This window comes from Myotis nattereri (assembly GCF_964212035.1).
Source record: "Myotis nattereri genome assembly, chromosome: 14".
Lineage (NCBI taxonomy): Eukaryota > Metazoa > Chordata > Mammalia > Chiroptera > Vespertilionidae > Myotis > Myotis nattereri.
This window is the reverse complement of record NC_138089.1, coordinates 20,096,775-20,110,512: the sequence shown is the minus strand read 5'-3', so window position 1 is coordinate 20,110,512 and position 13,738 is coordinate 20,096,775. Positions and strand designations below refer to the sequence as shown.

The 13,738-nt window shown below is 45.4% G+C and overlaps 1 protein-coding gene across 2 annotated transcripts in view; it reads left to right on the top strand.

Annotated features, from left to right (window-relative positions):
• Positions 1-13,738, top strand: part of CACNA2D3 (calcium voltage-gated channel auxiliary subunit alpha2delta 3) — a gene marked incomplete at its 5' end in the record, with an annotated part of 806,336 nt that overhangs the window by 512,347 nt on the left and 280,251 nt on the right. For both annotated transcript variants that reach the window (XM_081105975.1, XM_081105974.1), the window contains one exon: positions 3,443-3,576. In XM_081105975.1, the coding sequence (XP_080962101.1) occupies positions 3,443-3,576 (134 nt within the window). The remainder of the gene's footprint in view (positions 1-3,442; positions 3,577-13,738) is intronic.

The following is a 13,738-nucleotide window of genomic DNA, read 5'->3' as shown; positions in this document are numbered from 1 at the left end:
TTCAGCACCAGATTAATCTTCTGAAGAAAGTGAAGGCAGGGCGGAGTGAGAGGAGGTAAGTTTAGACAGCTGAACCCTGCATGATAAACAAGACCCAGCCATGGAGAAACTGGATGAAAGCTGTGCCAGGCAGAGGGGACAGCAGGAGCCAAAGCCTGAGAGGGGAATGCACTTGGCCTGTCAGCGGAGGAGGAAGGCCAAGGAACCCAATGAGAGCAATGGTGAGGAAACAAAGGGAGTGAAGCCATCCAGGTGCGGGGCAGGCAGCTGAAGGAGAGTCTTGGCAGTGTGGCTAAGAAATTTTGATTTTATTCTAACTCTAAATACAACCAGTTTTAGGATCTCTAGCAGAGAGATGAGGATCTGCTTTATACTTTCAGATGATCCCTCCGGCTGCAGGATAACAAGGAGGGGAATATGGGGAGGCTGTTGCCGTACCCTGGAGGAGAGACTCGAGTCAGGAGTGGGCTGGGGCAGAGGAGAGAGGGAAGTGGGTTTCTGACATGTTATAGAGATAGGGTCAGAACATCTTGCTCGGGGACTAGCCATGGGCTGGGGTGAGCAAGGGGTGACTGTCAAGGATAGCACTTATATTTTCGGCCTAATCTGGGGAGTGGCGCCATTTGCTGAGGTGGGGAAGAGGCAGTTGGGGGAGGAATGCGTTTGGTGAGGGAACCAGGAGTTGGCTTGGGACGAGTCCAGTCTGAGAATCCTGTGAGTCCTCCTGTGGAAGTGTCAGGCAGACCGCTGGCTGTGGGTCTGGAGCTCTGGGGAGCAGCCAGCTTTCTGTAGCTTCTCAGAATGTAGACTGTGACCAGCAATGCCAGGTGAGGATGATCTCAGCTCCATCCCTGTCCAAGTGCGCGGTGGTGTTTCCTTTCCACTCCTCTATGCTAATGACCTGTCTCTCCCGTCCTCCTCACATTCATTCCCCTTCTTCTCTTGGCCCAATTTTGGAAAATCCAAATCAAGGATTTTTACTGTTCGCTTTGAGGATCAAGAAAATGAAGACAACCAAGAAGAACTCCTCCTAAGAGTTGCTGTCTTTATGCACATTTTGCATAGGAACCCCAAATAGGAATTATTCTTCTCTGAGGATCATGCACCCAGGTACCCTAATAGTCCAGAATCATGGAGCTCTCCCCTCCTCTTATCACCGTGGCAACATCTCTCTTAATTGTCCTCTTTGCCTTGATTGTCTAAGACCTTTCCCTCAGAACCATGGTTTGTCCACTAGGGTAAAGATGAAATATTTTCCTTCTTATTCAAACACTGATTGCAGCCACTGTGCCTGGAGAGGTAACTATGGGTCCCCCCTTTTCATCCTCTTTAAAATTTGTCTTTCTCACCAATTCTGCAAGAGGGGCCGCCTGGGAGTGTCCCAGTGGATCCCCTGACTTTGGTGCCTGACCTCTGATGGAGGCCAAGGTGCTCATGGGCTCCACTCTTGGGCTGCACCCTAAAACAGGAGCTCAGAGCCTGCTCTTTCAGGGTCCTGTTTCCCCTGGGATAGGCGAGGCTCTGGCCCTGGCAGGGAGGGTTGAGAAGGACAGGAGTGACAATGCATATTAATTACACTGTGCAGAGCTGTCATCAGGAAGCCAGAAGCCACATGGTCCCGACCTGGTTTGGGGTTGGCACACCAAATTCAAACCAGCTGGGCTTTGTTTGAAAATTCGCTGGCAGGGTCCGGCCCTCTCTGGACAACAAAAGGGCTGGCATTCCCTTACCCGAGCCCTGTTAGGCACTATGAGGTTCTGTAAACACTGTAGCCAGTGCTGAGACAGACCTGGCTCCAGAGGCACTCACACCCTCTCTGATGTGTTGGCACCAGGAGCTGGCATGAGCCTCATTATAAGGGTCCTCATTTAAAGGACGGGGAGGAAACGGGGCATGTCCAGCCAGTGTCCCTGCTTAAGATCCTCCATGACTACCTGCCTGTGGGATGAAGCCCAAGCTCTTCCCAAGGTCCTGTGTGCGGGTGCCCTGTGCATTCCTCTGATCTTATACCGCCCCCGGTGCCCTCCCGCCCAGCTCCTTACTCCAGTCACTCCAGCTATTTTCAGTTCCCAGAAGGGGCCTGAGTCTGCCCTTCGCCTTTACTAACACTCCTTGCTTGATCGTACACTCTTTAACTCCTCTTCCTCCAGCTACTCGTCCTCATCCTTCAGGGTTGGTGGTGCTGACCCTTCCTTGGGGCTGCCGAGTGCCTGGCTGCCACTGCTGTGTGCTTTAGGGCAGCGGTCGCCAACCGGGGGTCTGTGAGGTCCGAAAGGTTGGTGACCGCTGCTTTAGGGCAACACTGATTGTGCTGTTCTGTGGTTGTTCTACTCAGACTCCCCAGGCCCAGGAGGCAGGGGTCCCACCCATTCTGTTAATCCCTGCTTCTCCAGGGCTAGGTACCAAGGAAGCCCTCCATAAAGGTTTGGATGAAGGGCCCCAGTTCATCCCTTCCCTTCCAACATCTCCCAACCCACCCACAGCAAGGCCAACAGGAGCCCACACTGAAGAGGAACATAGCAATGCCCTGAACTAGAGATCAAAACGGCATGCCCATCTGGAGACAATCGCACAATTAGAACTTATGTTACTTAGAAGCCAGGTCCACCAGCATATTCAATAGGCAGGTCTGGCAACCACACGGGGGTATGAGCTGGCATGTCAGCCTCAAACTCATAAAGGGCAAAATTCTGTAAAAGCAAAAGGCACAGATGAAGAGACTCCCAATCCTGGACTCACCTCCTGTATTTGCCGCTGGAAACCCGTGGGAACGCGGGGGAGACACACATCCACGGTCTGCCTCGGTCATCTTCTCTTTACAGCGGGCACAGTTATCCCTACCTCATCGTGTTAAGGATAAATGGGACAAAGCCTTTCCAGTGTTTAGCAAATTTTGTGTCCTTCAGTAAGCACTCAAAAATTAACTTAACTATTATTGTTATAGTGATAAAAATGGATAGCCTTTCCATTTTAAAGTGCATAGTTTTCCCATTGGAAATAAATCCACCAAAGTAAAAAACAAAAAGTTACGAAATGGCATATAAAAGGACCCTCCCACGCTCCTGCCAGGGAAGGTCTGCATGTGCATGCATAGAAAACAGTCTGGGGAGACAGGCTCTAAAGCAGCGGTCGCCAACCTTTTGGACCTCCCGGGCCACCAGAGGTCCAGGACCACTGGCTGGTGACTGCTGCTCTAAAGGGCCAACAGGGGCTTCTCTGGAGGGGTGAGTGTATGGTTAATCTTAATTGGATTCCTTTGCTTGCTGGTATTTTCTCCCATGAACATATGACTCATGAAGTGGGTGATGGCAGAGGGGAGATCTAAGGTTTAAAAAGGAAAAGAAGAGGCAGAAATTCGCTAGAGGCCACGAAGGCGTGGCAGGTGTGGGCTCCCCAGTTGCCGGTCTTCCTGTCTGTTCCTGAACTGGTTCTCCCTTGGCAGGATTCTTCACCCAGATCTCCACGTTGGCTGATGTGCAGGAAAATGTCATGGAATACCTCCACGTGCTGAGCCGGCCCAAGGTGATCGACCAGGAGCACGACGTGGTGTGGACCGAAGCTTACATCGACAGCACCGTGAGTCACGGGCCCCAGGGAGCCTGAGGGTTCATCCCTGTGTTCATTTCAGAAGACAGCAATTGGGTCACTCATCCTCTATAATGGGGTTCAGTGACATTTCCCTTCGTTGTACAGTTTGCAAACAAAGTTGGTGAAAATGTAACTAGCATTCTGGAAGGGGTCTGATCAGCACAGAAATCTCACTTTTTGAGTGTGTCTTCTCTAGCTACTTGCTTCCTCCCACGTGTGTACGTACAAATGCTGTCATTGGAGCAGTGACTAGGGGCGTGTTAGATTCAGTTCCCCGTCCGAGAGGCCCAGTCCTGGGGATCAATCTTTGGGTCTGAACTTGGGAAGGTGGCTGAGTTTGGCTCTCACAGTGAATCAGAGCCACGGCAGAGGCCACAGCTGTGTTTTCTTCGCGTAGATGAGTGAGAACCTGCTTCGGTGGCGGTGATATAGGCCAGGGATTGCTTTTGGAACTCTAGCCAAGGCTCATTCTAACGCTGAATTCTAAGCACGGGATTCTGATGCTGAATTAGTTTGAAAGGGGGAACTTTGCCAATCACCAAACAATGGCCCCGTGGCCTGGTTGCTTGTGTATTTTCAGGGTGATTTTTCATAGTGATAATGGGTCTGATGGGAGTGGCGTTTTTCATTAATTGATTGTAAATGTTCGCACAGGGCTTCTCTCCCATCGTTTTTGTTGGGATTAACATCACATTAATCACTGTAACCCAGACATAGCTGTTCTCCAGAGTAGTCTCAATGGCTGCTGTGGGCCGGCTCTTCTCCCCGTGAGTCTCATTCCTGTGGCGTTTCTGGCGGCGACAGGCAGATGCAGGCTGGGGACGGTACGTGGGAACCCAGCTTGGGGGGCACTGCAGCAGCCTGCCCAAGTCACAGTGGGAGCATGGAAATATGAACTGGTCCAGAAGGGGTGTCCCTTCCCCAGGAGAATCACCCTGAGCAGAGGAAGGTGTTAAGCTGAAAACCCTCTCTGGTTGACAAGGAGACCTTGGGCCTGTATCACTGTCAGGGTCCGACACCAGCTTGATTTAGACTCCTGGATGACGTAACTAAGCCGCCCATTTATGTTGGCACCGAAGTAACAATAACAATAGCAACAGCAGTGATGGTTTAATCCCCTCTTCTTCCATGCGGCTGAGGAAGGCAGGAAAAGAGCATGAAGAGGAGTGTGGCCAGCCAGGATCGAAGCCATCAAGTCACCCAGTGGTTTTGTGTATAAACCCTAAACAGCCAGTTTGATTGGTCACATTATTTGTTCATCAATTTAAAAAATATAAAACAAAGTCTCTACAATTAAAACATTACAGTACCAGCACCTGGATAGACAGATCAGTGGAATAGAAGTCCAAAAATAGCCCCACCTACATATAGAGATGTAGTGTGTGATCAATGTGGCACTGCAGACCAGTGGGGCTAGGGTGGGCTTTGCACTGAATGCCTTTGAGAAAACTAGATAGCCATTTAGAAAAAATGTAGTTCTATTCTTAACATCATACCCAAAAATGAATTCTAAGGATCAGAGACCTAAAGTGTAAAAAATGAAATCATACAATCAGTAGAACAAAACTTGGGTCGCTTCCTCTGTGACCTGAGTTCGGAGAAAGGCTTTCTAACAATGACTCCAAAATCCAGATGCAATAAAAAGAAAGATAAGTAAGTTTGACTACTTAAAATAAAAACAAAGCAAAAACCAGCTTTTGGTAAGTTGAAAACTATTATAAGCAAAGTCGAAAGGCATATGATAAAAATAGGAGGAAATATTTGCAGCATATAGGACACACACAGAACTAATAAGCCTAATATTTAAAGAACTTTCAAAAATGGAAGGGAAAATCCCAAAATTCCAATAGAAAAAAAATGAGCAAAAGACATGCACGTAATGAAATTAATAAAAAAATAATAAATATGGCTTTTAAACATATGGAAGATGTACAACTTCACTCATAATAAGAAAAATGCACATTGAAAAGTATCAATATACCACTTCTCATCTATCAGAGAGGCAAACACTAAAAGCGTAACTGTATGTACACTGTGTTGGCAAGGTTGAGGGGAAGGGACATTCATATGTTGCCATGGGGAAGACAGAATGGGCAGCCCCACTGTGACCCAGCAATCCCAATTATAGAAATTAACCCTGAAGATGAACCCCAGAAACATAAAAACACATACATTCTGTTCATTGCAGAATTGCTAGTAATTGCAAAATACTGTAATTTACCTAAATACCTAAACATAGAGATTGATGGATAAACTGTGGTACTTCCAGATAATGGAGTCTTAATGCTAGCAACAAGAATGAGGACAGTTGCTATTGGTTGATATAGAATGACTTCTAGGATATATTGCTAAACAGAACGAGCAAAATGCAAGAGTATAAATAAGGTGCTATCATTTACGTAAGGAAGAAGAGGGAATAAGAAGACGTGTATCTGCTTATTTAAAAAAAAACACACAGAAAGAAAAATCAGAAACCAATAGAACTGGTTACCTCAAGAAGTGGGAGGAGTGCTGAGCAGAAGCGACAGTGGAGGGGGACAGACATTTCTGAGTTATTTTCTTGCATAGTTTTGACAAAGCCTGTTTCCAACAACTGAAAACAAAACAAAATGGGGCAAAACCAATAGTCAATGCAAACAAAAGCAAATGAATGTAACTACATTTCAAATGAGAAAAAATATATATATCCCAAAAAGCAGGGAAAAGAAGCAACCTTTTGAATATAGTAGTTGCGCACTTTATTAAATTTTGAACAGTACTTTGACTACCTTCAGGCTAAGGGGGGAAAAAGAACTGCAAGTAAATTTTAAACTTTTGGTGTCATTTGTAATAATGTGGGTATAGTCATTCTAAATTTATTTTGTGAGTGTGGTAGGATTGAGCACATGTGTAAATGGGGGGAGACAAGGCAGACCCGTGGGACGAGACTGGATTGAAGGTATCAGCATTGAAGTACCACTCTGCAACCGTTTTCATAAAGAGTGGTTAGGGCAAAAATCATCAGTGGATGCTAAATACAGGGGAAAATTTTGAGCAGAATCTTTTCATTGTCTCAAAGAGCCTTCCCAGAGGTTTTTGATAAGTTGTGAGGGGGCAAAGTAGCATGAGTGAATATCAACAAAATCTTGAGTGGGTCATTAAAATTAGTGTCACCCATGAGGAGCGTGCTTTCGGAAAAGGACACATCACACTTAGATTATTCTGGCTGGGGATATGCTACCTGAAGCTCCTGGAGGAAGCAGATTAAGCTTTGTTTTTGTTGTGTTTTTTAACACATTTTATTATATATATATGTATATATGTATATATATATATATTATTGACTTCAGAAAGGAAGGGAGAGGGAGAGAGAGATAGAAACATCAATGATGAGAGAAAATCATTGATCAGCTGCCTCCTGCACACCCCCTACTGGGGATCAAGCCCACAATCCGGGCATGTCTCCTGACCAGAAATCAACCATGACCTCCTGATCCACTGTGGCTGGGCTTTGTTTTAATATGATGTCTTGCTATAGATAATGATAATCACTTAAATCAATTGTTTTACATCTATTAATGACATACATACAAACATACATATGTTCATGTATGAACTCTTGACAGCAGAGGCAAAGGGAATGGGGAACAGCTCTAGATGCGCAGCTGCAATGGCAATGTCTTTGAAGGCTTGTCCTTTATCTTAAACATTTACATGAAATTTGCTTTCTGTGCCTAATAACCTTTACTTACTTTAAAATAAAATAATGGTTGAAGTGGCTCATTACTGAGTAAAATGGAATGCCAGGGTAACAGAGCCGTAGATACACTAACCCCAGACCATGCTTGTCCCTGAAATGACAAATCAGCATCATCTCCGTGCTTTCCAAGTTCTGTTGTACCTTTGCAGACAGCCTGATAAACACCTTCCTTGCAGAGGGCTTTGAGGGTTCCTCCTCAGCCTGGTGGTCTTGAGAAGCCTGTTGGTTCGATGAGGACACGGGGGAGTCAGCCTCCCTCTTTCGTAAGCCTGCTCAGTGAGCAGAGGCAGCTGCTGCTCCCACAGGTGCTTCTGGGCTGGGAGGCAACAACCTCTTTTACCTCATCTGGGCCTGGATTCTGCCAGGACGAGGGCAAAAGCCCTCTGTCATTGATGTGGGGCCAAAATAGGATTTGTGTGCTGAACTTGTCTGCGAAGTCTACATTCTAAAATGAACCCACCAACTTTGGAACCACTCAGAAAATGATGGGGTGGGATGTGGAGGTCAGCAATTGCAAGGTCCTGCCGCCCTGACACAGCCAGGGCAGTCCAGCCAGCTTGCAATCATGAGAGACCAGGCGCAGGAGCGCTCTGCATTGGCACTAGGACTCCATTTTAATACTTGCTGTCCTGGTGGAATCGGCACCTATGGAATTTTCTATATTTCAACATATTTAAAATCCACCTTAGTATAGTAGCTAAAGGCATTGCATGTAGAGTAGGAATTGCCTCAGTTTGAATTCTACACCTATGTCATATCAGTCTTGTGACTGTAAGGAAGTCGCTTAGCTTTGTTGTATGTTGCTTTCCATATTTGCAAATGGGAATAAAACCTGCCTTAGGGTTGACTCTAAGGATTAAATGCCTGTGCATGGAGAAAATGCAATAAATACTGCCTATCATCATTCCCAACCTCAGGAAATCCAGTGGGAATTTTTCTCCTTGGTTGTGAGAAGTTATAAAAAATACTCTTCTTTCGGTGAGCTGGGTCTCAAAGAAACTTCAGGGTAGTTACACTATGGCTTCTACCGTTTAGATTAGATCAAGCATGCCAACCTCGAGGCCTGTGGGCCGCATGCAGCCCACAATGAATATTTCTGTGGCCCAGCCAATATAACGGTATGTAAGAAACGTTTTAATAAAAATTTCATAACTTAACTTTTACAAATCCTGTTATACATAGTTATTAATAACAAACTACAACGTTCGCTAATGACCGATTACTATAATGGTGTTGCATTCATTTCCCTCACAAGCCTTACACTCAGGCGCACCATTTCTCTCCATTAATACTACTAGCAGCGAATATTTTAGCAGCCCATGTCACGTCATTACTCTTGTACTGACTCGTTTGGTGTGCGCAACAGGAAATATATCGCTTTTGGAGAACAAGAAAAATAGGTTTATTTGTGTTACGCTTATTAATTTGTGCAGTTATTCGGTGTCTGGTAAGTTAATGTTCAAGAAAAAAATACTAAATTTTATTAAAATGTTCTATTATTTTATGTTAACAATTACTCATTTATTTGAGCCCTTTGTATTCAGCATGTCTCTCTCGAAATAAACCCATGTTTCTATGAAAATTGAAGCTTTTGTTTTTTTTGTGGCCCACATAAACCTTGTTTATTTGGCCCATATTAGCCGTTGAGTTTGACATGCTTGGTTTAGATAATAGAATTTGGGACTTAAGTGTAATGAGGAGCCCGAAAGCACTGTTCTTCTAGAGATAAACTTGAATCCTCTGGAGTTCATGTTGCTGCCATTACGGGTTGTGGTCAGGCATGAATGTGTGGGCTTGGTGCCGAGGGTCAGTGTCCCTGAGGGAGGCTGCTTGTTGTGCTGCACCAGCCCAGGAGAGTCCCTCAGCCTCACAGAGGTGAAAGCTGGCTGCCTTGCCCAAGGAAAGGGAAACGTGGCAGGAGCCCCCTTAACTGGCTGCCCCTCAACCGGCTCAGTGCCCTCTCTGCTCTGGAGCAGTCTGTGGCCCACAGCACACGGGTCTTTTGGTCTGGAAGCTGCGCTGGCACAGATGCCTACACAGCTGTGCCCCCAGCCAAGCTGCACGCTCAGGGGAAGCCAGTCCTCTTCATCCCTGACCTGTTGATGGCAGATGCCATTTTGCCATAGCTGTGTACATCAGCTAAGTGTTACTTAAACCATTGAATTCTGCTCATTACCCTGGAATTACTGCTGTAAAAAACAGTTGTTACTTCTGTGATTGTGTACATGAATGCCTTGGAAAGACTTTAAGAGAAAAATTACCCGTGTGATAAGTATGGACAAAGCAATCATGAAAGACGGGAGAAAAAGTCTTTCCTGTGCTCAAGGATATTGACACTTAACCAACCTTCCTCCCTCCCTCCCTCCCTTCCTTCCTCCCTCCCTCCCTTCTTTCCTCCCTCCCTCCCTCCCTCCCTTCTTTCCTCCCTCCCTCCCTCCCTCCCTCCCTTCCTCCCTTCCTCCCTCCCTCCCCCTCCCTCCCTTCCTCCCTCCCTCCCTCCCTCCCTCCCTCCCTCCCTCCCCCCTCCCCCCTCTCTCCCTCCCTCTTCCTCCCTCCCTTCCTTCCTTCCTCCCTCCCTCCCTCCTTCCTTCCCTCCCTTCCTTCCCTCCCTTCCTTCCTCTCTTTCTCTCTTCCTTTCTCTCTTTCTTCCTATAGAGTAGTTTACCTTGCTTAGTCTGTTTCATCCTGGGTTGCTGGTGTAGATCTGGTGGCTAAGGCAGCCTCTGCTCAGTGTCTTGTGGCCCTTGGTAGCCCGCGGAGGCTGTGTGCTCCGTGAAGAAGAGGCCCGCCCAGACACCCAGAGGAGGACCACCACCTGGTGTGAGAGCAGCTGGGACTCCCAGCTGGAACTGCCAGCACACTGCGTGTGGGTCAGCATCGCCGGGACAGCTGTGTTAGTTTTCTGTTGCAAAAACGGATTACCACAAACTCATCTGCTTAAAACAACACAAGCGTATTATCTCATGGTTCCCATGGGTCAGGAATCTGGGCACATGTTAGCTGGGCCCTCAGCTCAGGGTCTCACAGGCTGCCATTAAGTGTTGGCTGCACTGCAGTTCTCATCTGCCCTCCGGGCCCCTTCGGATTGCTGGCAGGATGCAGCCCCTTCAGTCGCAGGACGATGGTTCCCGTTTTCTTGTTACTGCCCCCTGGGGAGTGTTCTCAGCTCCTATAACCCACAGTTCCTGGCCACGTGGCCACCATACAGTTCACACAATGCAGTTTACTTTCTTGCAGGCCACCAAGAACACACCTCATTGAACCTTCCCCTTCCTTTAAACCAGCGGTTCTCAACCTGTGGGTCGAGAGCCCTTTGGGGGTCGAAAGACCCTTTTACAGGGGTCACCTCAGACCATCGGAAAACACATATTTAATTACATATTGTTTTGTGATTAATCACTATTCTTTATGTTCAATTTGTAACAATGAAAATACATCCTGCATATCAGATATTTACATTACCATTCATAACAGTAGCAAAATTACAGTTATGAAGTAGCAACGAAAATAATTTTATGGTTGGGGGTCACCACAACATGCGGAACTGTATTAAAGAGTCGCGGCATTAGGAAGGTTGAGAACCACTGCTTGACCCAGGTTGACCCAGGACAACCTCTCTTTTAATTAACTCAGAGGCCAATGATAGTAACTTGATCATGGGAGTGATAGCCCATCAGACATTCCAGGGGAGGGGATTTAAGAGACATATATTCATTGTGGCAGAAATTCAGGGAGCGTTTTAGAGTTCTGCCTACTGCAAGAGCCTCTGTTCCGTGCTGTGGTCTGAGAGGGAAAGAAAATCCAGAAGGAAATGTCACCACCGCCTCCTCCTGGGAACATGGGTGGCCATGGCGCTCTCTGTCACAACGTCTCTGCTCACCACTGGTCTCAGGGGCCTGGCTCTCAGGGGCAGCGTCGTCTGAAATTGGCTTTGATTCCTCTAGGAACCAGAAGACCTCTGATTTATGTAATTTCTACCAAATTCTAAGAAAATAGTGAATTTGGACACTCGATCCCACAAGTTTGCTTTATATGGTCTTACAAGTCTTCTTTCTCCTTGTCTGGTGGTTAAAGCAAAAGGAATTCTGTTTGCTTGACTCATCAGTGATTATGGCTTAAAACCCAGCAGCAACAAACATAATTATGTAAGTGATTTAATGCTTAAATGAATAGCTTAAGAAGACCTACCAGTACAGGGCTTTCCCTTTTTATTAATTATGCATTGATTCATACTGTTCTGGGTCTGAACAAGCTCAAGATAAACGTTTGTGAACAGAAGCTGAGTTTGGACTCTTGCACACGAAGAGTCAAGGGCTGTACTTAACCAAGCCTGACCTAGAATGGAGACTTCATTCAGCGCCCCTCTCTCCGCCCTGCCTGCTACTCCCAGTCTGATTAGATATCCTGTTTCCTGCCTGGCTGTTCTATTCAATTTGCTTTCCTGGTGAAGCCCAAATAAATGAATTAATGTTCACAACATGAATTATGTTTCATCTCATCAAAGCTCATGTATTCATTGACAAAAAAGCAAACACTGTAATTCTGAAATTCAGGGGCTTCTAATCTGAATACAAGTCACACACAGTCATCATCTATTAGGTGCAAAGCAGAACAATTGCTAACAAAGGAATTTGTTCGATTTTGCAGGCAAATGGCTTGTACTTTCCAGCTTGGGAACGCCTCGTACCTTGCTGTGCAGGGCAGAGCCTGCGTTAAACTGAGGATGCATCATATCCGGATCAACCCATCCAGGGAGTTTGCATAGACCACAGTGACACACAGAAGGGAGCAAAGAAATCTTTTAGAAATAGTGGGAATGTGACCATTTAAAATAATGAGAATTCATTACTGAGCCCTCCTGCCCCGCCCCTTTGCTGGTAATGCACTTCAGTCTGCAATTTGTAGGAACTTTCAAACCAATTTAGTTGCATTTGCAAATTGGACCTGTGTCCCTCCTCCTCATCCCCCACTAAGTCCAAGTTGGAGAAAATGCTTTGCATTCTATAAATTGCACATTTGTTTCGGTTTCCCATCTAGGAAGAGCAGCACCTAGGCCATTTAGGAGTCGTTTGGGTGATTGCTTTAAGCTACATCTTACTGCCTAGAAGCTATTACTCAGGGGGTCGAAGGCACCATAAAGAAGTTGTTGGGGCTTGGAAACTGAATGTACAGTATTTTCCCAAGATACCGCTGCATATCGAAGAAGTTCAAATCGTCAAAACAAAAAGACACACGTAAAGAGAAACATAAACCGTCCTGCTGGGCTGTGGAGCAGAGAGTGCCATCTGCATCACATGGCATGGAGGAAGCTGATTACGCTGGGACCTCTATTTCTTAGCAGATGGGTTCATTAAATTTAATAGCCTCCAGAGCCTTTAGAAACCGTGTTAAAAACATGTGGAGCATGCTGTGACACTTCACTTCTGGCCCTGCAGTCATTATAACTGGCACAGACTATAAATATTACAGTACTTTATTTCCATTGAAACAGATTACTATTCTAATTATTATTTTTTTTTGCCAGGAGATGGTGATGTTAAAAATGAGTGCATCCCTGTTTTCTGGTACCATTTATATTCATCTAACTATTTTCCTCTTCCATTTGGTTCTATATTTTTCTATTAGTTTTTTTCTAAGATTATCCTTTTTTTTTTCTATGAGTTTGTGTTATAAAACATGCATCAAAAGCATAAAATTATTATCTTCAGGGAAGATGTCCTAACACCCTGTATAGATGATGGTCAACTAATCCAAAAGCTTAGAGCTGAAAATGAAAAAGAATATATTTCAAGTGGGTGAGTTTTTTCCCCCCTCAGATTTTTAGATTTATTGTTGTCTCTGCTATTATGGTATAATAATTTGCAATTGTCTATAATGAAAGGACAGCCTCTAAAAATAGACTTAATGCCGTATAGAAATGGATAAGACCATTAAGTCTAAATAATCATTTAACATGATAGATTACTTAACACTCTTTGTGTATAAGTGGCAGCACCCTACTCAAAGAAGCCAAGGTCAAAAAGGGAATTTGTTGACTCTTAGAACCAAGACACATATGTAGTTTTGTCTTGAGGTGTGGCTAGAATTAGAGTTCAATCCTATGTTATTCAGACTTCTCCTTTGACTCTTACTAGCTTAATTCCCAGGCATGTTCTCCCTAAAGGGTGGCAATGAATGCCTCTACCATCCACTAACGTTCATTATCTTTATAGCCGCTTACTATTATAGCATCTATATCAAGCCTATGATAGGCCTGTGTGGGTCAAAAACCATACTGAGAAGTTAGATGGAGCTACTAATTGATGGCGCGAATCTCATAGATTGGGGGAGAAACCAGTCCCAAAGAAAATTGATCCTGGGAGGACTGAGAGGCAACAGAATCCTGCATAGAACTTGTGTGTAGTACTCAAA